The sequence below is a fragment of the Globicephala melas genome, chromosome 5 (assembly GCF_963455315.2).
Source record: "Globicephala melas chromosome 5, mGloMel1.2, whole genome shotgun sequence".
NCBI classification, from domain to species: domain Eukaryota; kingdom Metazoa; phylum Chordata; class Mammalia; order Artiodactyla; family Delphinidae; genus Globicephala; species Globicephala melas.
The window spans coordinates 48,981,251-49,008,268 of record NC_083318.1 but is presented as its reverse complement, the minus strand read 5'-3'; the positions used below and the strand labels follow the sequence as shown (position 1 = coordinate 49,008,268).

The following is a 27,018-nucleotide window of genomic DNA, read 5'->3' as shown; positions in this document are numbered from 1 at the left end:
GAAATACTTTTTTCCAACAGATATTTATGGTTATTTGCCGTGTTACAACATTGTTCTAAGCACGGCAGTTAAAAACTAAATCTGAAGTCAGTCATTTGCTTCAGTAGAACCTTTTAAAAAAATGCCACACAGACTTTCATTAATTTCATAAACAATGGGCTATTTTATCAAATACTAGTGCCAGGAACTATTATTAACATAGGCTATCCAAAAATAAATGAGATTATCTGCATTCAAAAATTCTCTTACTCTAGTTAAGAGGAGCAGACAGTGAGATCCACAGTGCTGCTTTTAAGTATTAGTTATCATGGAGCTGTGTACAGAATGCTGCATGAGTCTAGAGGAGGGAGCACCTACCTGTAAAAGCAGTATCTGGACGAGTCGTGTAATTAATCATCCCCCCCAACCAAAAGCCCTATTTATAGAACTTTGCAGCGTCCTTCTCTTGGCTACCAGCCTTTCTCGTCCCGATCCTCTGTCCTTTGCATTGCCAGCAGAATTAACTTACTGAAAATCAAATCTGAGCTTACCAAATAAAAGAACCATGGAGCATTTCAGCCGGAGATGCTGACACGTGCACAGTGGCATTTAAAAAGAAGGAGATTTCAAAAAGTGATAAACTCAGTGTGGCCCAGTCTTGTGGTGTAGGGAGAGTTAGGGGATGAATTTGGGACAAGGAAATTAGCCAAATTATATGGCATACTTAGGATTTTTTGGCCATAGTTTCTAAACATTTGGGAACCAAGGTGTTATTTGAACTGAAATAACAACAGATTTGTTGAAGAGGAAATTCTGTTGGCATCGTGTGTGTTGGATTGGAGAGAGAAGTGAGTGCCAAGAAAGCGGCTTTGTGATGTCTTTAAAATAAGGACGTTTTTAGATAATTATTTGCCTCCCTGGTGTACAGATTCATTTTTTATGAAATGCTGAATAATTTATAATTTTAAAATCCCTAATAAAGAAATCTGAAGAACACTCAGTGCCCAGCCAGAATTTTCACTTGTTCCTCTTTGTTATGTGTTTTCCTAAACGTGATGTGTTTCTTAGTCTTCTGCTAAAATAAGTTTGCTGAATCTAAACTTCTATTATGTTTGTGTATAATTTCTTTCTTCTGTCGTTTGACAGTTGGAATCCATCATACATCACCTTAAAGTTTCAGAAGCCCAAATTAATTATACTCACATTTGTGATATGCTCCCTTTGTGCTCATTTACCATATTTTGTCATTGTAAAATTCATGTGGAGAGTGGTCACTGGGATCCCTGTTCTGTTTAATGCTATCTACTTCAGCAATGTACATTATCGGGAAAATTCACTTTATAGCTTGAAATAATCCTTTGTTCACTACTTTAGCGCTCTGAAATAGAGTTTGCTTTTCTCTTCATTTTCTACTTCTTTTGTTCTATGCTATTATATGATGTTTACTTAACGGATAAATTGTTCTAACTATTAAATTTCACATACCTACCTTTAAAAACTATATTCAGCATATAACTAGACAACATTCATAACTATCTAAAATACTCCTGGTTTTTACCTATTAATATGACAACTCTTCTTTGTTTCTGTTTTGTTTTTTTTTTTAATATATTTTCAGAATACTATTGTAGAGGCTTCTATTCAGCTTCCTCCTTCCCTTTTCTCACCAAAGCAAAAAAGAGAAGTCAGACCAAGTGATGACTCTCTCTATAAGCTTCAACTCATCGCATTCCGCAATGGAAAGCTTTTTCCAGCCACCGGGAATTCGACGAATTTGGCCGATGATGGAAAACGGCGTACAGTGGTTACCCCAGTGATTCTCACCAAAATAGGTTTGTCTGTGGCATATGTCATCCTGTAGTCACTGGACAATACGACTTTATCATGCCCTGTCCCTAAAGATGCTTATTTTTGTTCCTTCTCGTTTTAATGAGTCACTAGTGAAAAAAAGGTATTTGCAGAGTTCCCATTCGTGGATAAGTTGACATTTAATTGTTTATGAAGTTTGTTTCAGAAATATTTTTATTTCCCATATCCTCCAGATGGTGTGAACATCGATACCCACCACATCCCTGTTAATGTGACACTGCGTCGAATTGCGCACGGAGCAGATCCTGTGGCCGCCCAGTGGGATTTTGATTTGCTGAACGGACAAGGAGGCTGGACGTCAAATGGGTGCCGTATACTCTGCTCAGATGAAAATATCACCACCATTCAGTGCTACTCCCTTAGTAACTATGCGGTTTTAATGGTACGGCAGTCGTTAACGTTATGCATAAACACTTAAGTATTCTCATTTTTCCCTATGCGTAGTTAAGCTCAAATGAAGATTGTTTTTTTAAAACTTTTGACATAATTGCTCTCTTTAAGTAAGAGGCGACTTTTGGTGTAATTCTGAGTTTAAAGGGAAATTGAGTTACTACGAAGTGAAATGTATGGGATTGAATTTGGCATAGGAATTTTCAGTAAAATTTGTAAGCAAATCCATTCAACTAGACCTTGACCTTAAAATTTGGAAACATCTTGGGTGTATGCAGTCCAACTCTCAACCCAGAAAGCGTGACTCATTTTGCCCAAAGATGCACAGTGAACAGTGAGAGGTTTTCCTTCTTTGCCATCTAGTGCCTTATCCCACTACACATCATAATTTTTAGACTCCTTTTGAATTTAGAGTAATGGTGATAATTTCAGTTTAGTTGCTGCAAGTGACAGTATTGACCCAAATATCTTCAGTGTTAATGTCTTGTGTTATTTATCATTTTACATGTCTATTAATCTTTGGTAGAATAACCAGTTATTAATGTATAGGAACAGATCTTTTTATTAATGAGTCATTTAAGTGAATCTGATTCCTGAGTTGATAATTATGAAATTAGCCATGCTAGTTTTTATTTCATATTGTGGTTATTATAAGATACTAACATCCTGGAGTATGTATACATGCATTCAGAGCGTGAGGAATTACTGATGACTGTGAAGGACATTTCCCAGCAATGGCTTGAGGCTAGCCTGGGAGTGAGGACGCCTGCATTCTGATTTCTGCCTCCAGCTCATCTAGACAGTATTTTATCAAAGCACCAAATAATCTTGAAACGTGATATATTTTACCTTAGGTGAAGTATTATTTTCTTAAAAAGACAAAAGAGCGTCTACCACTGGAAATGGTCTTGAAGCAAGCTTGAATTAGAGTAGATTTTCCTCAATTCTGTGTTTTAGTTTTCTCTTTGCTCCTCAACTTAGGATACATTACCTAGTGTCCCAAACAAGCAGAGGAGTAAGTAGATTATCTGGCAGGGCAGAAGGATTAATGTGTGTGTTACTCAGCCCAGCTGACAGTGGGTAAAGTCTACACTAGCAAAGACTCAGCTGTGTTTGTATCAGTCATCTGTCCTTTTGGGCTTAAAGTTAGTGTTGATAGTTTAGGACTCTCTTCACAAATAGATGTTTGATTTCTGTAAGTCTGAGTCTGGTTTCTGTAAGTTCACATTCTGTTGTTTTGTAGTCACCTTTCAAAGAAAGCTTGAAGTAGTAATTAAAATACGAAGCATTTTCTCTTTCACTTTGAAAGTGTTTTCTCATTCAGGTTTTGATTATAAAGTAACATGAAACTGAGAAGTACTGAAGGAGAAGTGAGAGAGATGCAGCAGCATCTGAAGTTTTTTTAGTAGTTAACTAGAAAAAGTTGGGCAAGAGAAATGAAACGCAGACACACACAAAAGGCATTTTATAAACTTCATTGTTAAAGACATGACACTGTACCATGTGAAACTTTTATTTTTACTTAATTTAATACCAGTTTAAAACATCTATTTTTGAACTTCCTAGCTGTTCAACAATTTAAATTAGTATAATCCTTTTCTTGAAGGAATAAGCTATTCTTTTATCTTTCATACTTTTAATCTTTTAAAAAATGTGATACACAATTCTTTAAAATTAAGAAATAGCACCAAGATTTTTTTCTATTTTCAAAGAATATCCTTTCGCTTTTCTTAAATATAGCTATGCCACCTAGAGGCAGCAAGGTGAGATGTATCTGAAATTGTTGACAAAATTGTAATGAAGTTAGTATGTGGGATTTTTGGAGTTGCTAATGAAACATGAAGGCAAAGTTAATGAAATCATACATACTCTTAAATAAGTCATGCCTAAGATAGAAGAAATAGCTTTAAAAAATTAGAAGTCAACATCTGTTTTTCCTTGCCTGACACTCTGAACAATAGGTAAAATGCTATTTTTCTTGAAAACTGCCTTAATATTGGGTTTTATATAGCACGTCTAAATTCCTGTTTTGGCAGCTAGCCCATAAAACTTTTCCTGCTCTGGTTTTAAATAATTTTGTATTTAAAAAATGATACAAAAGAATGTATTTGTTTGTAAATCTCGAAGACATACCATAGTTTGGTTCAGTAGACATCCTGCGATAGCCATTTATATCCCAGGTTCTCAAGGAAAAAAGTTAAGCAGAAACTGGGTTTGTTTGAATGATACGATTGGAAATAGCCAATTGAGCAGGAAACTTTCTAGGAGCTGGGGTCAGTAGGGAACAAAAAAACTGAATGAGTAGGGCCAAACTATTTATGATAGTACTTACTACTTAATTGGTAATGGTAGTGAAGAGAAAATAATCACTATACCTTGATTCCCCTTTTGTTATTGTTTCACCTAGAAAGACGTGAAACCAGAGCGCACTCGTTTGTTTTTACACGTCTAGTTTTTAAACTTTGTTTATATAAAACTTGCTGAATGAAAGTGAACTTTGGTTTCATTTACTCTATAATTGAACGTGAATGCTGGCAATGTTTTTGTTTATATAATTCTTAAGTAGGTACTACATTCACATGGATCAAATGTTTCAGTTATTTCTAACACTGATGTACAGTGAAAAGTTGAACTCCCAACCCTCTGTCTTATCACCTCTTCTCCACAAAATAGGTAACCCCTGATTAGTTTTTTACAGATTATTGAAGAGATTTTCATGTGTATTACAACAAAATGAATACATGGTCCTATTTTCTTCCATTTTTACACGAAGGTTGCATGCTACAAATGTTCTAAACCATGCTTTTTTCCGGGAAGCAGTATATCTTATGACAATGATAATGATGTCCATGGAACAATATATCTTATGCTGCTGCTGATATCTTATGAAGGTGGTATTTTTAGGATGATATGAGGGTGGGGATGGCAGTGGCTAATTTTCATTAAGCATTTATATACCAGGTGCTCTCAAGTCTTTATGTGCATTAACCTATTTGGTCGTCATGACCTCATCATGAAGTATACTGCTACTATTATTACCCCCAGTTTACAGGTGGAGAAACCAAGGCATAGAGAGGCTAAGGACCATGACCAAGTTTTCAAAGGTAGTTAGTGTTGGAATTGGAATTCAGGCTCCAGAAATGTCTTCTTAATCCCACTACTAAATTTCCTTTCTGACAGTTTCCATATCAGTATTAAAAAACTTTCTCATTCTTTTCCACCTCTGAATATTATTTTATGATCTCACCATAATTTATTTGCATATTCCTCAATTTTATTTGTTTCCAATAATTTCCGTGTACAAAATTATTTTACACATTAGAAAATCTGCAGGATAAATTGTATGAAGTAGAATTGGTAATCAAAGGGGGACCAACACTTTCCTTTTTTCGTTAAATTGAGCTAATTGAGCAATGTGCACAGATCTTAACTATATAGCTTGATATTTTTATCTGTGAACACATATTTAGCTGCCATCAAGATAAAGACTTTTACTTGAGCACTCACAGGCTCTGGTATGTTTCTTTCTAGTTAATTTCCATTGTCATCTCAAGAGATAACCCTTCTGATGTCTATCACTGTAGATAAGTTTTTCCAATTCCATATAAGTGGAAATGTATAGCTTGCACTCTTTGTGTCTGGTTTCTTTCCCATCATTACATCTGTGAGATTCATCTTCGTTTTTTCATGTGGCAGCAGGTTATTCTTTTTTTTTTGCTGCATAGTAGTCCATTGTGCAAAGATATCAAAATTTGTGCATTCTACTGTTGATGGGTATTTTGGTTGTTGCAAGGATCTGGTATCAAGAAAAAGCTGCTGTAAATATTCATGCACATGTTTTTTGTTGTTTTTTTTTAAATTTTTTAACATCTTTATTGGGGTATAATTGCTTTACAATGGTGTGTTAGTTTCTGCTTTATAACAAAGTGAGTCAGTTATACATATACATATGTTCCCATATCTCTTCCCTCTTGCGTCTCCCTCCCTCCCACCCTCCCTATCCCACCCCTCCAGGCGGTCACAAAGCACCAAGCTGTTCTCCCTGTGCTATGCGGCTGCTTCCCACTAGCTATCTACCTTACGTTTGGCAGGTATATATGTCCATGCCACTCTCTCGCTTTGTCACAGCTTACCCTTCCCCCTCCCCATATCCTCAAGTCCATTCTGTAGTAGGTCTGTGTCTTTATTCCTGTCTTACCCCTAGGTTCTTCATGACATTTTTTTTTTCTTAAATTCCATATGTATGTGTTAGCATACGGTATTTGTCTTTCTCTTTCTGACTCACTTCACTCTGTATGACAGACTCTAGGTCCAACCACCTGTTTACAAATAGTTCAATTTCGTTTCTTTTTATGGCTGAGTAATATTCCATTGTATATATGCATGCACATGTTTTTTGATGGACGTGTGCATTCAGGAGTGGAATTGCTAGGTTCTAGGCACCCATACGCTTTGGTAGGTAATGCCATGCAATTGACCAAAGTGGTTTTATTGGTTTACAGTCTCACCAGTAATGAGTTTTAATTGCTCCACATCCTTGTCAATGCTTGATATTGTCAATCTTTAGTTTTTGCCTTCTAGTGGTTGTGTTGTGATTGATCATTGTGGTTTTAATCTGCCTTTCTTTGGTGACTAATCATGTTGAGTACCTCTTCATTTTCATATTGGCAGTTTGGGTATGCCCTTTTGTGAAGTTATTGCTCAAGTCTTGCCAGTTTTAATTTGGTTGTCTGTTGTTTTCTTACTGGTTTATAGGAATTCTTCATGAGTTCTGAATAGGAGCTCTTTGTTGGATTTATGTGTTCCAAATGTCTTCTCTCAGTTCATGCCTGTTTTAATCAATTCAACTGCCAGAACAGAATACCACAGAGTAGATGGTTTACAAACAGCGGAAATTTTTTTTTCACAGTTTTGGAGGCTTAATTAAGTCCAAGATCAAGAAGCTAGCAGATTCAGTATCTAATGAGGGCTGGCTTCCTGATCATAGATGCTGTCTTCTCTCTGTGTCCTCTCATGGTGGAAGGGGCAGGGGAACTCTCTGGTATCTCTTTTATAAAAGGACACTAATCCTGTTCATAAGGGCTCCATCCTATGACCTAATCGCCTCTCAAAGGCAGCATCTCCAAATAACGTCACATTGGAGGTTAGATTTCAACATACGAATTTTGTGAGGGGGACACGTTCAGTCCATACACATGCCTTTTTCTTTTAATGTTGTCTTTTTATGAGCAGAGTTTCTGATTTTTCTATATTTTTTTTAGTAGTACTTTTTTATGTCCTATTTAAGAAATCTTTGCTTACCCCCAAATCATGAAGATATTTTCCTTTGTTTGCCTTAAGAAGCTTTAAGTGTGTTTTACCTTTCACATTTAGGTCTGTGATTTAATTGGACTTGACTTTTGTGTATGGTGTATGGTAGGAGGATTAAAATCTTTAAGTTATGCTTTGTTTCTTAGGGGAAAAATTAAAAGCAACATAGACATCATAGTCTTGGGGTTTTTTTTGTTTTTTTGTGGGTTTTTTTACATTTTTGATTTCAGATCTATTTTAAAATTTTATTTTATTGTCAAACTCTTCAAAATGCTTATACTCTGACAAACAGAGGGTACCCTGAGATGTTTTTCTTTGGACTTCCTTCCATTATTCAGATCCTGGTGAGTTTAAACAATTACTGATTTATAATTATTCTTATTATTGATATGATGATAACGAATTATTTAAAACTGCCAGAATTTCATATTTAGTAATTCTTAGGCTAAAAGTAAACCCTTGTAAATGTGTGAATCTCTGTCAAGTAAACAAAGAATTTCAAAAACTCTTCTTCCATTTATTCAGTTCCTTAATAATAACTATCTTTGCAGTTTTTAACATACTTTCTGGTATTCTAATATTCTCTGAATTGATGCAGTTTATTTTGGTGGAAAACTTTACTTTCCGTTTTCTGGCCTATTTTCTTAAACTTTGCACCATATAAAAGAGAGTGACTAGGATCACCATTTAGTGATGGACTGTTGAGTAAGCACCAGAGGCACAGACTTTTCCTATCTTATATATCACTATATTGCAAACTGAATGACACTTCTACTTTTTTTCTCATGGGTGTCTCCTAGTGGCCATTTATGGACCATGTATTTAGTAATTCTTTTAATATAAGTGATTTCATTTATAAAAAGAGAAAGAGTGAAAGCAAGAATCATAGGTAGCAGTGAAATTATAGGATTTGAGGGTATTTGAGATGTCACCTCCTCTCCCTGTACAGGTAGATACTGAATTTTTTAAAGTAGAGGTATAATTGGCATACAGCATTGTATTAGTTTCGGGTATACAGTGTAACGATTTGATATTTGTGTATATTGCAAAATGATCACCACAGTAAGCCTAGTTAGCATCCATCACCATACAGTTACAATTTTTTTCTCTTGTGATGAAAACTTTTAAGATCTACTCTTTTAGCAGCTTTCAAATATGCAATATAGTATTATTAAGTATAATCCCCATACTGCACGCTGTATTGCCAGGACTTTATTTTATAACTGGAAATCTGTACCTTTTGACCCCATTCACCAATGTTTTCGTTACAGTATCACAAAGCCTATATTGTTGACCGATGTAATTGAAAATCATTTTGATTCGGATTTCTACTTTACCTCTTTTGTTTTAATCTTTAACTTCTCTTCTTTCCTATCCCGATCTTCGCAGTTATTTTAAATAGTATTCTCTTGTATTTTTGTCATCAAGATAGGAGGTTTTTCTTAACTTGATCTGTTTCCTTTATACTGGGCAGCGGGTCTGCAAACCCTGGCAGACATTTGACCCACAGGCCTGTTCCAGTCAGCTGCCATTTGTTTGTTTGTTTGCTTGATGTTCTAAATGCTGGAAAGCTAGGAGTGGTTTTTAATTTTTTAATGCTTATATTTTAAGTGGTTAACAAGTACCTGCATAATAGCCTCAATTTGCTCTTGGCCCACAAAGCCTAAACCGTTTTACTCTCTGGCTCTTCACACCTTTCCAAAGGTCATTTTCTCAGTAGAAGTTCTCTTTCACTTGGGAAGCTCAGTTTGTTGTGACAACAAAAATGCCCCTGCAAGAAGCAGTGCTCTGTGTGACCAGTCAATAGTACTTGCTCCTTCCTGCAGTCCTACCTTGGAATTTTAAGAGTCTGGGTCCTCTGTGTCAACATCTAGCTTCTTTCTCATACTATATCACATTTGGCTTTTGAAAAACGACTGATTTCTTTTTTATTTTTTTGTGGTACGCGGGCCTCTCACTGTTGTGGCCTCTCTCGTCGCGGAGCACAGGCTCCGGACGCGCAGGCTCAGCGGCCATGGCTGACAGGCCCAGCCACTCCGCGGCATGTGGGATCCTCCTGGACCGGGGCATGAACCCGTGTCCCCTGCATCGGCAGGCGGACTCCCAACCACTGCGCCACCAGGGAAGCCCTAATTTCTTTTAAATGTAAATATTGTATATGACATATTTTGAGAACTGAGCTGGCACTTTGATGTTTTATTAGATAATATCCAGCCGCCTGTGTCTTGTTATTCTCTGCAAAGGCTGGTGGAAGACACGCGTACACACCTTCTGCCCCTTCCTCAGATCCTGCCAGATGAGATAATTGTGGTATCTCCATCTCAGTAACTGCCCCAAATCATACAGCTAGTAAGTGGTGACGTATTCTTGAACATTTCCTGGAGGAAATGGAAAGCAGGCAGCGCACGGAAAGAGTCTAGAGACCACATTCTGGACACTGAACGTTTATCCTCAATTATTTAGTCTACATGGGAAGAGGAGCTTTTCATAGAAGCGAGGGGAAATGTGTGCACTCCAGCTAGCGTTTAACTGGTTCCAGTTGCCCTAGTAGTTTTTGAATTTCTCCTCTAATATTCTGGACTTTTAACAGAATGCAAGTACCTTGAAGCTGTGTACCATAGACCGATCCCGCGGGCATCTCACAAGGGCAGGTTCAGAATGGTGGCGGTAGGCTTTTGTCTTGTATTTTCCTTTTCGAGTCTTAGTTTATAGACTGTCAGCCCTGGAGGGTCCTGCATTTAGCTGATGCCCAGTGCTTAGCGTAGCGCCTTGCCATGGTGGGTACCCAGTTAACATTTATCGAATAAAGAGAAGGACTGTATGTTCGAGACTCATCACAGTGGGGTCGAGTGCCTGGGCTGGAATGCAGTTTTCTGTGTGGTATCTCACAGTTGCCCATTAACTCTGATTTTTGTCAGGCTCCGTGGCCTCTGTTCGTAATTTGTTACGGTGAGGGGCTTGTTAAGGTGTTCTAATAGGATCTTTTTGGATCTGTAATTATACAGTCAGTCTCTGATTCTTCTATGGGAAAATGTGCTGCTTCCTTCCCTACTCCGTTGAGCCCGTCTTCAGTGTCCTTGTCTGTCACCCATTCCCTCCTGTCTTTCATCTAGTTTTTCTAGTTTCCGGAATTGTCTCAAGAACTTCCGGATTGGAGGTGCACCCATTATGAACGCCTTCTCACATCCAGCTGACCATTTTGCAGCTTTCAGAATCAGTTTAGAAAGAGAGTTTAGTGCTAGGATCTGGTAAATCTACAGCTTTGACCCCGAAACCCTGGTTGTCCGGCCTGGGTGCAGGCGTCCTCCCAGCCTGCTTTGGTCCTTTATAAGGAAGGAAGCATTAAGCTATCCACTGTTTTCATTTTAGGAAGGCACTGTCTGCCTTGGTTTTGGGATCACAACCTTGGTAACCAAGCTCTTTTGGATCTAATCCTCCTTCCCAGCACTTAACCTCTTTGTGCCTCAGTTTTTCAGGCTATGAAATGGGCTAACAATATACCCAGCTCATAGGGTTACTCTGTGTAAGGTGCTGGCACCGTGCCTGGATTATAGTAAATGCTATGTAAGTGATTTGCTATTATTATTTACTGTTAACTGATCTTTGACCTCTTTGCTCCCATCACCGGGCTGCTCTCTTGTTCATCAAACATTACTGTGATCTGATTGTGCATCTTAGTGCCCTGTGACTTTCAGCTCTTCAAGGGCAAGAACCACGGTTTACCACTCTGTCCCTGTGCTTTGCACCATGTCTGGTTCATTCATATTTGTTGAACTTGACTGTGGGAGGTTAGAGAGATCTATTTAGGCTTTATTGACTTGAAGATGCTGCTGCTTTGTGCTTTATCAGCTGGTGAATGCACAGAGTGATAAGTGGGTGAAAGGGCATCAAAAAGGATGAAGTCTGTGGTTGCCCTTCTAAATCACTGCTGTTCTCTCTCCATTACCCTCATAGGAGAGTCAGTATTCAGATTTGTAAAGCAGATGGTCTATGGTAAGACAAGAGTGTGTGTGTATGTGTGAGTGTATGTGTATACACACACTGCATGAGTAGTTAACACATGGGAGTTAGGAGGGCAAAGTAATGTGTGAGGAAAATAGCGTGAACCATAGTCCTTGAATAAAATGAAGAGATGTAAGGGCCAGAGTTCTGTTTATCGGTAGGTTTTAGTCACTGAGAAAATCTCAGTAACTAGATGTCCAGAGAAGTGCTCCTAGAATAATGCTTTCATTTCCCCCCCTTAGGATTTGACGGGATCTGAACTCTATACCCAGGCAGCCAATCTCTTGCACCCTGTGGTCTATACCACGGCTGTCATTCTTCTCTTCTGCCTCTTAGTGGTCATCGTCAGTTACATATACCATCACAGGTAAGAAATAACACTTTGTGAATAGAGGTCTGTGGAGTTTATTTCACATTTAATTAGGATAAAACTGAGTTTAATACCATGCTATCCTTCCAAAGTAAGGACGATTACTTCAGAATACCTACAGGCCTTCTTCACTTCATGCAATTCAAGACATAAATAATTAGTGCCTGTGATGGTAAATTCATCTTCTACAGCACTCAGTCACTTTGCTGGGTTTGTACCTGGGAAAGAATATGGGAAGTCTGTGTTGGTGGCTGGGGGGTGGGGCATGGGGGGGAGATAAGGTGGAGCCTGGTTACCTGCAGATGTGTCTCCCAGAACCAGACTGTGGTATTATTTCTGTTTTATAAATTCTTGCCTGTTGTGATATTCTTTTTTATAGACAGCATTTAAGAATGTTTGTGGAATTTAAGTGTGGGATATGGTTTTTGTTAATTGGAGGCAAAGCTACAGAAATTTTTATTTTATGGTGAGAAATAATGAGCTGAAAGGATTTTCTAAGCAGAAATTCACTTTACAAGAGGTTTTGCTAGAATGTATTTTCCTCTTTAAGCAGGACATATGTGACATTTCTTGATATTTAGTTAAGAAACAAGGAGATTTTGATGTAAAAAAGAGAGACTTCAGCATTTCATTATGAAAGGCCAGGAAGAAATGCACTGGGCATTTAGACCATGTTATCCTAGTAAGTCAGGAAAAATAGAGCTTGGCACCTTGCAGAAATCTCTGGGAAGCAAACAAGTAATCCATCTGTCATAAGACATTGTAACTAACAAAAGCTCACATATTTCTTATTATGGAGATTTTGTTTAGCCTTTAGTGGATGTAGTAGTTCCATTTGACTTGTCTTTTTTACTGTACTGCAAAGTTAAATGTTAAGAAACTGTATTGAGTGATTTCTCAAACCGTGTGTGTGTGTGTGTGTGTGTGTGTGTGTGTGTCTGATAGTATGTTTTAATAAAATGTTTAAACGTTTACATCTGGCCTGTTATGAGTTGGAAATGTTAACTTGAAGATGTCCAGCTTCAAGTATACTAACCTGGGTCTTATTTTTTCCCTTTTCTTTTAACAGTTTGATTAGAATCAGTCTCAAAGGCTGGCACATGCTTGTGAACTTATGCTTTCATATTTTTCTGACATGTGTGATCTTTGTGGGAGGAGTAACTCAAACCAGAAATGCCAGCGTCTGCCAAGCAGTAAGTCAAAGTAAAAAACTGAAATGAAAAAAATTTGCTATTAGAAATGTCATGTTTCATTAACTATAAAAGGAAAATTGTTTCTTTAAAGCTTTTTTCTTTAGCTAATTAAAGTCAAACTGTATGTCACTTAAACAGTTTACCAGTATACTTCAAATTCTGAATTATCGTTTCACAACTGAATATATGACTTATGGAGCTTGTCTTTTTGTCTTGGGGAATTTTGTGCTACTTGTCATGCCTGTTATAATGCCAAACATTTAATTAAAAAAATTTATAAAATCCTGACTATGATTGAAAGAGAAGTGACATTTTCCGACAGTAGGATTTTAAAAATTATTTTATCTATTTATGAAAATAGTAGGAATTAGAAAAAATTTTAACTGTAAGATGTAAAAATGAGAAACTTTTTACCTGTGGTACATATAAAGAATTTAAAAATATGGTCAACTCTTAATTTCAAATAAATTATTACATATGTAGCCTTAGTAAACAGTATTTTTGCAGTGTAAGTATAAAAAATCAAAACTAATATGTGAATAGGAAATATGTAAAATTTTATTTATTTGCATACTCTTTTCTATGTACATGATAGCAAGCAGTGTCACAGAGTATTGAGTTCAGACTACCTAGATTTGGATCTCAGCTCTCCTGTTTCCAGTGTTTCTATGGGCAATTTATTTAACTTTTTTTTATTGCAGAAAAGCACATAATGAGATCTACCCTCTTAACAAATTTTTAAGTGTGTAGTACAGTTATTAACTATAAGGACAATGTTGTACAGCAGATCTTTAGAACTTTTTCATCTTGCATGACTGAAATTATACCCACGGATCAGCAACCTTCAATTTCCCCCTCCCCTCAGCTCCTGGCAGCCACCGTTCTACTTCCTGTCTCTGTGAGCTTGACTATGTAAATACCCCATATAAGTGGAATGATGCAGTATTTTTCCTTCTGTGACTGCCTTATTTCATTTAGCATAATGTCCTCAAGGTTCATCCATGTTGTAGTATGCGACAGGATTTCCTTTTTTATGGCTGAGTATATATTCCGTTGCATGTATACATCACATTTTCTTTATCGATAGACATTTAGATTGTTTCCAACTCTTGGATGTTGTGAGTAACACTGCAGTGAACATAGGAATACAATTATCTTTTCTAGATCCCGATTTCAATATGTAACATTTTTGTGTCTCAGTTTTCTCACCTGTAAATTGGGAATAATAATCGAGTTGTTGTCAGATGATGTGATTATTTATATTAAAAAAGCTAAAATAATTTCCAGGTAAATTATTTGAAAAAAATAGGAAAGTTTAGCAAAAGTGAATGTAGTTTTTTTAAAATGTAGTTTAATGTACAAAATTTTGCTGCTAGTATGCAGAAATGCAACTATGGGAAAACAATGAGAAGGTATCGTTTATATAGTATCAAAAAATATCAAGTACTTCGAAATAATAAAAAGTGTTCAAGATTTGCAGGTAAAAATTTATTATGTATTAAAGAAGACCTAAATAAATGGAAAGATACATTAGGTCCAAGAATAGGAAGAATTAAAATCAGAAAGCTGGCAGTTCCTCCTAAATTAACCTATAGATAAGAGAATTTTTCATGAAACTCAATAAAATGGTCTTTGAATCTATATGAAAGTAAAGAAGAACCAAAGATAGCTAGGACACTTCTGGAAAATAGTAGAATAGGAAGACTTCTAATGATCCAAACTTTTGAGGCTGTTGTAGTTAAAACTGTAGTGTTTGGTGTAGGGATGGATAAATTGACCAACACAGAAGAGCAAGCTTGGAAGCAGTCCCACGCAGAGCTTTGGTACAAGACAGCGGTTACTTGCCTCATCAGTTGGGTAAAGACAGACCACTGTACAGTTAAGGGAGCTGGGGAAATCCATCTGGAAAAAGATTAAAATGGATCTATACTTAAAGCCATTTTTAAAAAGTCAACTTTGGGTAGGTTAAAAACTTACATAAGTCCAAACCAAAGAGTGAACATTTATATTAGAAAATAGCATAATCCTTGGGATAAGGAGGGATTTCTTAAATATGACTAGAAAGGACATACATTGAACTAAATTAAAAATGAGATCTTTTTGAAAAATTAAGATTCCTAAGGAAAGTGAAAAGACAAGTTTCAAATTAGAAGAAACTATTCCCAATACATAACCACTGACAGAGCATTAGAATAAAAAAAATATATATATATGTTAAAAACTGTAATCAGTGAGAATGCCACACACAGCACCGTGGAAAAGTGGCGAGAATGACAGACGGCAGAGTAAACACAGGGCCAGGGTACGCCTGAAGAGATGTTCCATGGCATTGGTGGTCACGGAGATGCAAATTCAGATAGCTACCATACTATGCGTTTTTCTGTCAGAAAAATTAAGCCTGACAATGCCAAGTATTGAAGAACATGTGGATCCACATGTTTTATTTATACATGGTGGGAATGTAAGCGGATGACTCCAGGAGGCTTTACCTTCTAAAGGTAAGCATTCACACACCCTGGACCTACAGTCCCACTCCTGGGCTCAGAGTGAGCTGACACACGTGGAACAGGCGTGTGCCTGTGAATATTCATAGCAGCACTCTACACAGTAGCAGAAACCTGGAAGCAACCCCAGTGTCGATCACTGAGAGGGTGAATGAATAAACGGTGATATTACACAAGAGTCAAAATTACTGAATTACAACAAGGCATAGCAGTGTGAGTCAATCTCAGGAATATAAGTGAAAAATTAAGTCCCGTAAGTGACATTCACCCTGCTATCTTTTTTTAAAATAAAGGTGAATGTAACTAAAATGAAACAGCACACTTTTAATGAAAATATATAAGTGCAACAAAACTGTATAAAAAAGGAAAGCAAAGGGATGATAAACACAGGATACAGGGTGATGATTACCTTGGGTGAAGGGGACCATATGGTTTGATACAGGTTTTTGTCAAGATCTTACTTTTTGTCTTATTGAAAGATTCTTGGACACCTATTATTAGCAATAGGTAATTAAATAACTAAATAAAGGCAGGCTATGCTTTTGTGCTTGGCCCAGTCATTAGGATGGTCATTAACCTAAGGCTGATGATTAATCCAATATTGTATTCATGAGATCCGATTGAAAGTATGTATGCGCGCGTGCGTGCGCGCACATAAGAATTGAGTGGATTAAATGACTCAGGAGTGCCTGGCATACAGTAAATGCTCAGTTAGACGCTATTACTACTATTGTTATTGATATAATTACCTCTTAGCAGTGCAGAATATTTCCCTGTTTCAGGCCATTACTATGCATCTGAAAACAAATTTGTTAGGGAGCCTATGAGAAGTTAGGTAACGGATCTCGGACCAACTTAATACATGTACAAAAAACAGTGCTTCTCTTTTCTCAGTCTTTCTCCCCTTCTTTACCTGGCCCACTCCCACTTACTTTGTAGGTCTCAGTTTACTGTCACTGTTTCAGAGATGCAGTCCCTCCACCCCCCTCCCCTCATTATCCTCTGGTGCTTATTAAAATTCCATGGTGCCTACAAAACTTTGTGACTGACTGTTGTTTACCTGTTTGTTGTCTCTGGACTCAGAGCTCTACAGGAGCAGGAATTATATTGATTCGATTCACCAGTGTTTATCCAGGAATCAGTGTAAGACCTGACGCATAGTAGGTGCTCAGCAGATATTGGATAAATGAACAAAAAAGGCCTCTGTTTGCTAATAGTAGAAATCATTCCACCTGGAGCTGTTTTGAGCATGAACAATTAGGAGTGTATTCAGCACACAATGGTAGTAATAGTCTCAGTTCTATCTAAAAATATTCATTGATTTCTTGGAATAGACAAATTTATTTCACTAAGGAAATGAACAGAAAGAGGCCATAGTAAAGATGACTGCCTTTCATCATCCTGAATGGTATTTTGTACCATTTCTAGAATGAGAAGGGCAGGAATTGCACTGAGTTATTAGAGTCTCAATAACAGATGTCTGTTAGTTAAGGATTTACCCAGAAAAGCTAGGGTGGGGGATGGACAGGTTTTATATGTTGTTTTCTTCTGTTCTTTTTTTTCTTTTTAACAGTGTTCTTTCCTTCCTCTGTGAAAGACATAACATCATTCTTGTTATTTTTGACCCAGACATGACTTACTTCACTTTGTTATTCTAATACTTAATTCAGTTAGTAGCCAGCTGTGTCTGCCAGAACAGCCCGTATGACTAGTTGCCTAACCTTAGTAGGGGCTTCATGTTTCTTGGGCTCTTCTTCCACCTCTAAAACTGAACCCTAAAGTGTCCACCTTTCACAGGCAGTTTTTGTATGTGCACATGATCGGTGTAGATTTGGCTTCTCTCCGTTTCAGAGCTCACGTATTTTATGAACAGTGTGGACAGGTTCTAATACAGGTTCCTCTCCGAAGTGATTGGTTGAGGTTATTAAATGCCCCACCGGCCAGGTACTTCCCCCTCTGCTGCTTTTGTCATCCGTTCTGGGTGGTGCCGTGGACACATTCTATAGCCTTGAACTCTCTTTTTGCAAGAGGATCCAAAGGAGAACGGAGAAGCTGAGTGATAGAGTAGAAGGGGCTGTTGACTCAAGGTGGGAAAGGATCTGGGTTCTGGGTCGTGCCGGGCTGCCGAATAACTGCTTGAGCGTTAATTTTCCGGTCCTTGGTTTCCTTAGCTCTGCAGTGAAAGGATTTGGCTGGATCTTATTTAAGTTACCTTGTTGCTCTACCACTTCATGATTTAATCTATTAAATATCGTGCCAGCTGACCTTCTCAGGTGTTCTCTGATGTCTTTTATCCAGAGGACCGCTGCAGTGGCAAGTGAGATGCATCGGGAAAGATTCAACCCGTGGATATTAAGAGCTTTCTACTTGCCAACTACTGCAAGTTTGTCATCTTAAATTTCATATTAACCCTAGGAAGTATTTCTTACTCACAGATTTTATTAGTACAGAAATTGAGTCTTAGAGAATTGAAAAAACTTGCCCCAAGTCACTAGGGCCTTTGGGTGGCAGAGGCCTGATTCAGACGACAGTCTCTTTGACTCTGTGTGTCCTGTCCCCCACCCCACCCCAATAACTGTGCTTGCCTGTTTAGAGAGGACCCGCAGAGTAGAGGGGTCTACTATGAGTTGCAGCCCTGCCACTGACCATGTGACCTCCGGTGGATGATTTAACTTCTTTCAGCCTCAGCCTCCTTGTCTGTAACGCTAAATGAATGGGGATGCTAAGAGGATGAAATAGAAGCATGCACAAAATTGTCTGATACACTTTGGGATACATAGCAGGCGTTCAAAAGTGGAAGCTCTTAATTTTTATATATATTCATATCTGACTATTAAAGATCAGTTTTTGCACACTTGGCTGTGCATGCTGTATGATTGCAGTTTTATTGGTGGTTAAAAGTCCAATTGTTACAATGTCTGGTCTCTGGTATGTGAGCAGTTTATGGTTAGGTAACGAGTATATAAAGTGCGACTGTTCAGGATGAGCATTTTGTATCCATTTTGCAACTTTGGATATTGTCGTCCCTGAGGTAAGGTGACTTTCTTCAGTTCTAATCTGTTGCATTTAATGAATTGTCTACATGCCCTAATGAATTAGATTGTTTATTTCCAAACTGGTTACAGATTTCCCACATGTATTTCTTGTTTATTTGGAAGAAATTGTGACAGTGAGGTTATATTTCAAGTACAGCCCAAGTGTCTGATGGAGAATAAAATAGGAAGCACCTCCCTCCTTTCAAAAGACAGGAACACCCTCTCTGCTAGTTCTCAGTGCCTGCTACTTTATTCTGGTTCTTGTGGAATATTCGGTGATTTGCTTATGTGACTGTTAGCAGGTGACATCAGACTCCTGAAATTCCACTATTGGTAATAATTGTTTAACTAGAAGACTTCAGTATCTTTCAGGTGTGCAAACTTCTTCTGCATGTTTTGAAATGCCATAAGAAACACTTCAAAATCTAAAGGTTGAGTTTTACCTCTTAGATCTAAAACAAGAAAATTCTCCATCTTGCACCTCCGTTGAAAGTATTTTTAACTTCTGTTTTTAAACTTATTTACAGCCCTGTCTCATTCTTTTGACCTCTGTGTCAGAGAAAACTAGCAACAGTAGAGTATACCATTTTGAGTCAATATCAGTGATTTGTTTTGAATGTTTGGTTTCTATGCACCAAATCCAAGGATACTATTTTTATTTACAATATTTCGTGTGACTCCAGGTAGCTCAAAGGGTTATTTTATGCTATTTGTTCCACTTATATCTGTAAATTTTGCTTTTATAGTGCAGTCAGTAAAACTAACGAGAACCAAGGAGCCACTTTTCTTCTTAATAAGAAGATACTCTGACCGCTCTGGTTTGGCCGGGCTGGATCCACCCTCCTAGCCCTTCCAGTCATTAAGAGGACAGTGACCACCCTAGTATCTTGCCCTGCAAAATAATACCTGAGCTTTTATGTCACCACGTTTAACTGCAGATCGGTTCTCATTAAAATGAGCCTTAGGCAGCAGTCTAAATGCTTCTGTTACTGACCTAGGTTTGATAATGTCAATCAGTTTGATTTTCTTGAAATTGGAGAGCCATCCTTTAAAAGCAAATTTTTTTTCCCCTTGGAGCTTTTCATTAATAGGATTTTACCTGTAATCATTGTGTAAGAAGAAAGAATCAAAAAGATAGTAACTAGTTAGATAAGAAAGCTGAACTATGTCCTTTCTGCTCCAATGACCCACGTACTTATTTTTTTTAAAACAGATTTTAAACCTCTCTTAGCCCCATACATATCTTCATCTAGAATTTTATCTTTAACTGGTGTTGCTTCAAACACAGGTTACATGATAAACATGCCCCTCATCACCCCTCTGGGAAGAAACTTGGTGTCATTTACATATATTTCAATTATCCATCATTTATCAAGCACTTATTATGTCTCAGGTCTTGTGCCCATTCAGTCCCTACAAAATCCCTAGAGATGGTTATTGCTAATCCTTCCACTGTTCAAATGAGAAACATTAATTTCGGTAAGATTGACATTATTTTCTTAAAACCATACTCCTAATAAGTAATAATAAAAATATTGCCGTATTTTTAATTGCTTATCAGGGACCAGGCGATGTGCTAAATGTTTTATATAGACTGTCTTTTTCAAAGCCTCATGGTAGTTTTATAGTCTCAGTTTACAGATGAGGAAAACGATGCTTGAAATGTTATGCAAGCTTGCTAAGGTGTCATAAGGGGTTGATTCTTGTTTTAAAACCAGGCAAACTTGTTGATTTCAGAGCTCACTCACTTAAAATAATCAATCTGTTATATTGCTCACTTACCATTTTGATATATAAAAGCTCTGAATTAGAACTACTCAGGTCTCTGACTCTGTGTGCTGTGACTTCCACCCTCTAGTTACCCTTGACTTCTATATCCCTCCTTAAAATGGGCTTTGGGAACTCAACTCTAATTTATAACATAGCATCTATGAGTAACATGTCTTTGGCTTATTGTCCAGGAGTGAATTCCGTGATATATTTAGAGTCATCTTGGGTATAAGTTGTAGTCTGTGGGCCTCCTAGGTCCAGCTGTTGATTTGATCCTCTTATACATCTGTTAGAGTGCTTTCTTTGTTTTATCAGCAGGTGAAGGAATTGATCATTAGAATACACCTTCATACTGTTTTTGAGTCAGATTTTCAAAAGTAACTTACCAATCTTTTTGATAAAGTTTACTGGCAGCTACTGTACTTTATGATTGTAAAGGGGGATTTTGTTTGTTTTAGTTCATGTATTCTTCAATCTTCTTTCTAGGTTGGAATAATTCTTCATTATTCCACCCTTGCTACAGTTCTCTGGGTGGGAGTGACAGCTCGAAATATCTACAAACAAGTCACTAGAAAAGCTAAAAGATGCCAGGATCCTGATGAGCTGCCACCTCCACCAAGACCAATGCTCAGGTATCTAATACCTTGTGTACTGTTTTATGTTAAATGTCCATTACATCTTAAATTTAATGAAGCATGGTCATAACAGAAAATTGCTCAGTGAATTTTGGAAAGTAAAAAAAATGGACTTGTAAGTAGCCTTGCAACTGGGAGTGCTTTGTGAAGTTATGTATCCTCTCTATGCCTTTCTGTCTCATACAAAGTGGGAATGATTCTCCTTCACAGAGTTGTTGTGAGGAATAAGTGACTGACTTTGTAAAGCACTTAAGATGGTACTGGCCACAGAGTAAGCTCTGTGAAAATATGAGCTGTTTCTATTTCCTTGAGGTCATGGGATAGATTTTAACCTAGTCAAGTACATATCCATGTGGTTATTCTCTACAAAAGACAAGACAGTTTTGGGGTCATGCTGTTCCTACCATTACAATCTGAATCCGTTGTCAATGGATTCTTGTGCTGGATGAGTAGAAGTCAGTCGATCAGTGTCTCTGAGTGTGTTGAATGCTGGATGTGTACCTTGCCCTGGGCCAGGGACTGAAGGAAAACCTCCTGCCCTTGAGGGGTTTACAGTCTGAGGAGACAATCTGAAAGAAGAACCCGCTGCAGCTGTGTAAGAGCTGGAGTGGAGATGTGTTATTTGAAAGTATCAACAAAGGAGCCATTAATTCTGCGGGGGGATGGTAGGCTATTAGGAGTTGCTTGACCACCGGCACAAGGGATGGAGGTTGCACTACAGATACAGGATCCCGTGGCGAGCTGAGCAAATTTGAGCAGTGCAGTTTGGCTGAGGCAGGAATCTAGGGTGTACAGTGTACAGTAGTGGGATTCAGAGTGAAAACTGCGTTTCAGGCCTTGGTGGGGGGCCAGGTTAAAATGTGGGCTATACATTGGAATGCTGGAGGGTAGGGGGCATATATAAATAATTCCACTGAGGTCATTCGGGGGTCCCCGTGAGGACTGCAGCTAGAACAGTGGCATGGAGATTAGAGAGGATACGTGTTCAGACACCTGAGGCAGTTTCTCCAGGATTGCTGGCCAGCTGGATTTGACGGTGTGTGCCAGGATTCGAAGGTGGCTGCAGAGTGTGTACTCCAGTTCGCTAAGGCCCCTCTGCAGATGGTGCGTCCATCAACTGAGAAAATCATAGAGGAAAAGCAGATGCGGGGACTCCGGGAGGGTAAGCACAGGGGAGGTGGGCTCACCAGTACTCTGTCGTGGAAAGTTTACATTTTGGGAGTCTGGCGCTCAGCAGAGAAATCGAGCTACGTGTACTCTGGAGAGGACAGGAGATGTTTTCACGTGTATTCGTTGAAGCACTGATAACGAGCAACCTCTCCTAGAGAAAAGTTAGTTAAGAATGATCCCTGGACCGTATCAGTGGGCCATAGCAGATAAAGGGAAGAATTGAAAGAAAACATTGAAGATTCGGGGGAGAGCGGTTCCATGGGTGGGAAGGGGCAGCAGGAGTGCTGGGCCATGGTCAGATTGCAGGATGTGATTTGACACCCCTGTCAGTGGTATTAAAGGAACTGAGGGATGGCGTTTGGCTAAGAGATAGGAATCCTACCTATCCTCATGCAGCTTTCTGTTAGGTTTCTGTTAGGTTTCCTTTCTGTTAGGTGATTAAAAACAAAAAGGCGGCTTGGGCTGCAAAGCCTGTGCAGTCCCTAGTGACCTGCAGGTACCCCCTTTGCTTTAGACACTGCAGGCGCACCCTTTAGGATGCTCTCCTTCCCCCATGTCCCTGAGCTTAAAGAAACCCCAGCATTGCGGCTAACTGGAAGGTGGATGTGGGGCTTGCCTTGAGTCTGCTGGCCTCAGAGAGGGCGGTTTCAGTAGCATGGTAGGTGGAAGCAGCCTCATCTCACAATAAGGTGACAAAGGTGAGGCACTTGGTGCTATTGTTTCCAGGGGTTTGTCACCAAAGGGAGCAAGAAAGAAGGTGCTGGTTGAAGGAAAGTTTTAGAAGATAGGGAAAACGTGAATAGACTTATAGGCTGGAAGGAATATGCCGTGGAGAAGAAGATTTACAGCTGCAAAATAAGGGTTATTTGGTAACAGGCAGTCCCAGAGTCGGGTGGGGAAGGAGTGGCAGAGAGGAATGTGGAGCCCGAGATAAATTTGGGTGAACTGATGCCTTCTTTTCAGGTAAGAAGCAGCTATGAATTAGCATAGCAGGAAGAAGGGCAGGGCCACGGACGTTGGCCTGCCTCTAATCTGTGAAATTAGAAGACAGGGTTATAGTTTTATAGGGTAATTAGCTGTCTTTTTCAGCAATGATATCATATTGAAGGATTTTAGTACCTGTGAGCATGACTAAGAAAAAATGTATGGAAAATGTGTTACGAATATTGCCTTTATCCAGCCAGTTAGCATTTGGACTGTGTCTTTGAACCTGGCAAATACAGAATTAAGATTGGCTGTACCCAGGGGTAGCTAGCCGGGGTAGGACGTTCCCTGTTCTCCTTTCAGAGAACTCAAAAGAAGCTGTACCTCCCCGCAAAAAGTTGTTCTTCATAGGACCAGCCACTCTGTCTCCCTCATTTCTTCCTGCACCAGCTAGTCTGTGGGCAAGGGGTCAGGAAGGGCCTGAGTGCTGCAGGACGTTGCTGGGATCCAGGTATCTTTCTTGTCCCAATCTCAGCTGACTGAAGATAAGCACACACCGCAGTAGAACATCCTGGAATATGCAGGTTTAGCCGGACATTAATAAATAAATAACGTCATTACATATTTAGTCTGACCTGTGGCGCAGTAAGATCTTAAAGTCCATTATGTAGTGGACTAACTTTCTGCTTCATCAGCTGAATCTAAAAGAAGCCCCATTCCCCCAAAAGAAAAAAGTATAAACTGAAGCTCTACCTGTAGTAGCTTACTGTTACTTTGCCTGTCCACAGGGTGGCAGGAGCTGATCAGCTTTCCTTAACTCAGAAACCTTATACGCTTTTTTAAAAGAAAGAAATCCAAAGTAAATAAGAACTTTAAAAAATGTTAGTGTTAACAAAGCAGGCTTTAAGTGTTAACCTTCAATGCATTATTGGACTAGTGATGAATCTTTAAGGAATAACTTCTGCAGTACTGAGATACTGTGAGGTATCCACCTTAATGAATTGGATTGATGTGCTCTTATTTCCATCACTGCCCTTTCTAGGTTTTACCTGATCGGTGGCGGTATACCCGTGATAGTTTGTGGCATAACAGCGGCGGCAAACATCAAGAATTACGGTAGTCGGCCAAACGCGCCCTAGTGAGTATTTAGTGTCCTCTGCGTACCTGAGTCGATTGCTTCTCTTCTGTTTCCGAAGCACTAAAGTTTACTGCAGTTTCTTACACGGTGTGTTGACATGTGTAGCATCTGAACTGGTTCCCCATTTTCTTTCCTAGCTGCTGGATGGCATGGGAACCCTCCTTGGGAGCCTTCTACGGGCCTGCCAGCTTCATCACTTTTGTAAACTGTATGTACTTTCTAAGCATATTTATTCAGTTGAAAAGACATCCTGAGCGCAAATACGAGCTGAAGGAACCCAGTGAGGAGCAGCAGAGGCTGGCAGCCAATGAAAATGGCGAAGTAAATCATCAGGATTCCCTGTCTGTCTCCCTCATCTCGACATCAGCCCTGGAAAATGAGCATACTTTCCACTCTCAGCTTTTGGGAGCCAGCCTTACCTTGCTCTTATATGTCGCTTTGTGGATGTTTGGGGCCTTGGCTGTTTCTTTGTATTACCCTTTAGACTTGGTTTTTAGCTTCTTTTTCGGAGCCACGTGTTTGAGCCTCAGTGCATTCATCGTGGTTCACCATTGTGTCAACAGGGAGGACGTCCGGCTCGCATGGATCATGACTTGCTGTCCGGGCCGGAGCGCGTACTCGGTCCAGGTCAATGTGCAGCCCCCCAGCTCCAGTGGGCCGAGCGGGGAGGCCCCCAAGTGCACCAACAGCAGCACAGAATCTTCATGCACAAACAAGAGTGCCTCGAGCTTCAAAAACTCCTCCCAGGGCTGCAAATTAACAAACTTGCAGGCTGCTGCAGCTCAGTGCCATGCCAACTCTCTACCTTTGAACGCCACGCCTCAGCTTGACAATAGTCTGACGGAGCATTCGATGGACAATGATATTAAAATGCATGTGGCGCCTTTAGAAGTTCCGTTTCGAACAAACGTACACCCAAGCCGCCATCATAAAAACAGAAGTAAAGGGCACCGGGCCAGCAGACTCACAGTCCTAAGAGAATATGCGTATGACGTCCCCACGAGCGTGGAAGGCAGCGTGCAGAATGGCCTGTCGAAAAGCCGGCCGGGCAGTAATGAAGGACACTCTCGGAGTCGAAGGGCTTACTTAGCCTACAGAGAGAGACAGTACAACCCGCCTCAACAAGATAGCAGTGATGCTTGTAGCACACTTCCCAAAAGCAGCAGGAATTTTGAAAAGCCTGTTTCAACTAGTAGTAAAAAAGATGCATTGAGGAAGCCAACTGTAGTTGAACTTGAAAGTCAGCAGAAGTCTTACGGCCTCAACTTAGCCATTCAGAACGGACCAATGAAAAGCACTGGGCAGGATGGACCCTTGCTGGGTATGGATAGCACTGGCAATGTGAGGACTGGATTATGGAAACACGAAACTACTGTGTAGCATTGGTGGGCTTCCTGGGCAGAAATCCACATAAACTGTGACACTCAAATTCCTTTAAGCTATGAACATGTAAAAACCGACTGTTTACAGCCACCTTAGGGATTCAAAAGAATTTTGAATAAACTTCTAAGTTTTGTATTTTATGTATTTTATATCCCCCACGTGTTGCTTTTTTATGAATTTTGAAAAAAAAAAAAAAAAACCTCTTAAAAAAAAACAACCCTCTAAAAGCCCTCTGGTGGCTTGTTTTAGTTGTCAGAGCACCAGCAGGACATTTTGAGAAGCTGAAATGTAATTTTCTTGGGATCTGTAATATCTACTTAACATTTCAGGCTTGTATGTAATACAATAAATAGGTGTTTGTCATTGTGTCAATCTTATATTTTTACATTTTAGGAGCATTTAGTGCTATTTTAATGAAGTTTGTGCATTGGGATAGTTTAATGAGAATTATACACGTATCAGTTATCAGATTTTTACATGATTAGCTCCACTGATGGCATATAAATCAAAGAGCTTTTGGATTGTTGTATTTTATAAATACAGTTTTTTATATGCTACAAGTTTTTTTTTTTAAATCTCACAGAATTTTTTTTGAAAACGGAGATGCCTAAAAAGCTTTTCCTAAATTGCATTACTTTTGCCCATCTTATTAATACTATTTTTGATATTTTTGTGGCTTTTCAGTGGTTTATATTTGGTTTTCCTATTCATTCTTTTTTTTCCCCAGCACATGTTATTTCTTTTTAATTGAAATATAATTGACTTATTATATTAGTTTCAGGTGTACCACATAGTGATTTGATATTTTTATACATTATGAAGATAGCAATCACCACGGTAAGTCTAGTTACCATCCGTCATTATACAAAGTTCTTAAAATATTGTTGACTCTATTCCCTATGCTGTATGTCGCATCCCCACGACTTAATTATTTTATAACTGGAAGTTTGCCTCTTCATCCCCTTCCCATATATGAACGTAAATGAAAAGGTGTCATACAAGGTTCACGTTCACTTACTTTGGATTCTTCAATATTGGCTCCTATCTGTTGGCTGTTACTTTGTTCTTAAACAGATAAAGTTCCTCAGGTTCATGCTAAAGTTCTAATTTTTAAATTCCTCTCTAAGGGCAAGCACAGGTCTGATGCAAAAGTTATCGTTGGTCAGTGATGCACTGCAGTCCTTATCTATCTCCTGTCTCCAGGCTCACTGGGGTCCTTTCCGGGAAGGTTAGATCGGGTCTGCCCTGGCTCCTTTGTGCATTCACTTCTCTCCGATATGCAAGTCAACACCTGAAAAGATTGGCACAGCTTAGATCTGTTTTTGGCAATAGTCTCAAGGTTTGAA

At 38.9% G+C, this 27,018-nt stretch overlaps 1 protein-coding gene across 1 annotated transcript in view; it reads left to right on the top strand.

Annotated features, from left to right (window-relative positions):
- The window catches only part of ADGRA3 (adhesion G protein-coupled receptor A3), a 118,620-nt gene extending 92,582 nt beyond the window's left edge, over positions 1–26,038 (top strand). The window contains exons 13-19 of the mRNA XM_030832196.2: positions 1,598–1,811; positions 2,022–2,230; positions 11,793–11,917; positions 12,990–13,113; positions 20,909–21,054; positions 24,194–24,289; positions 24,427–26,038. Coding sequence (XP_030688056.1) covers positions 1,598–1,811; positions 2,022–2,230; positions 11,793–11,917; positions 12,990–13,113; positions 20,909–21,054; positions 24,194–24,289; positions 24,427–25,669 — 2,157 coding nt within the window. The 3' untranslated portion in view covers positions 25,670–26,038. The remainder of the gene's footprint in view (positions 1–1,597; positions 1,812–2,021; positions 2,231–11,792; positions 11,918–12,989; positions 13,114–20,908; positions 21,055–24,193; positions 24,290–24,426) is intronic.
- The last annotated feature ends 980 nt before the right edge of the window (positions 26,039–27,018 follow it).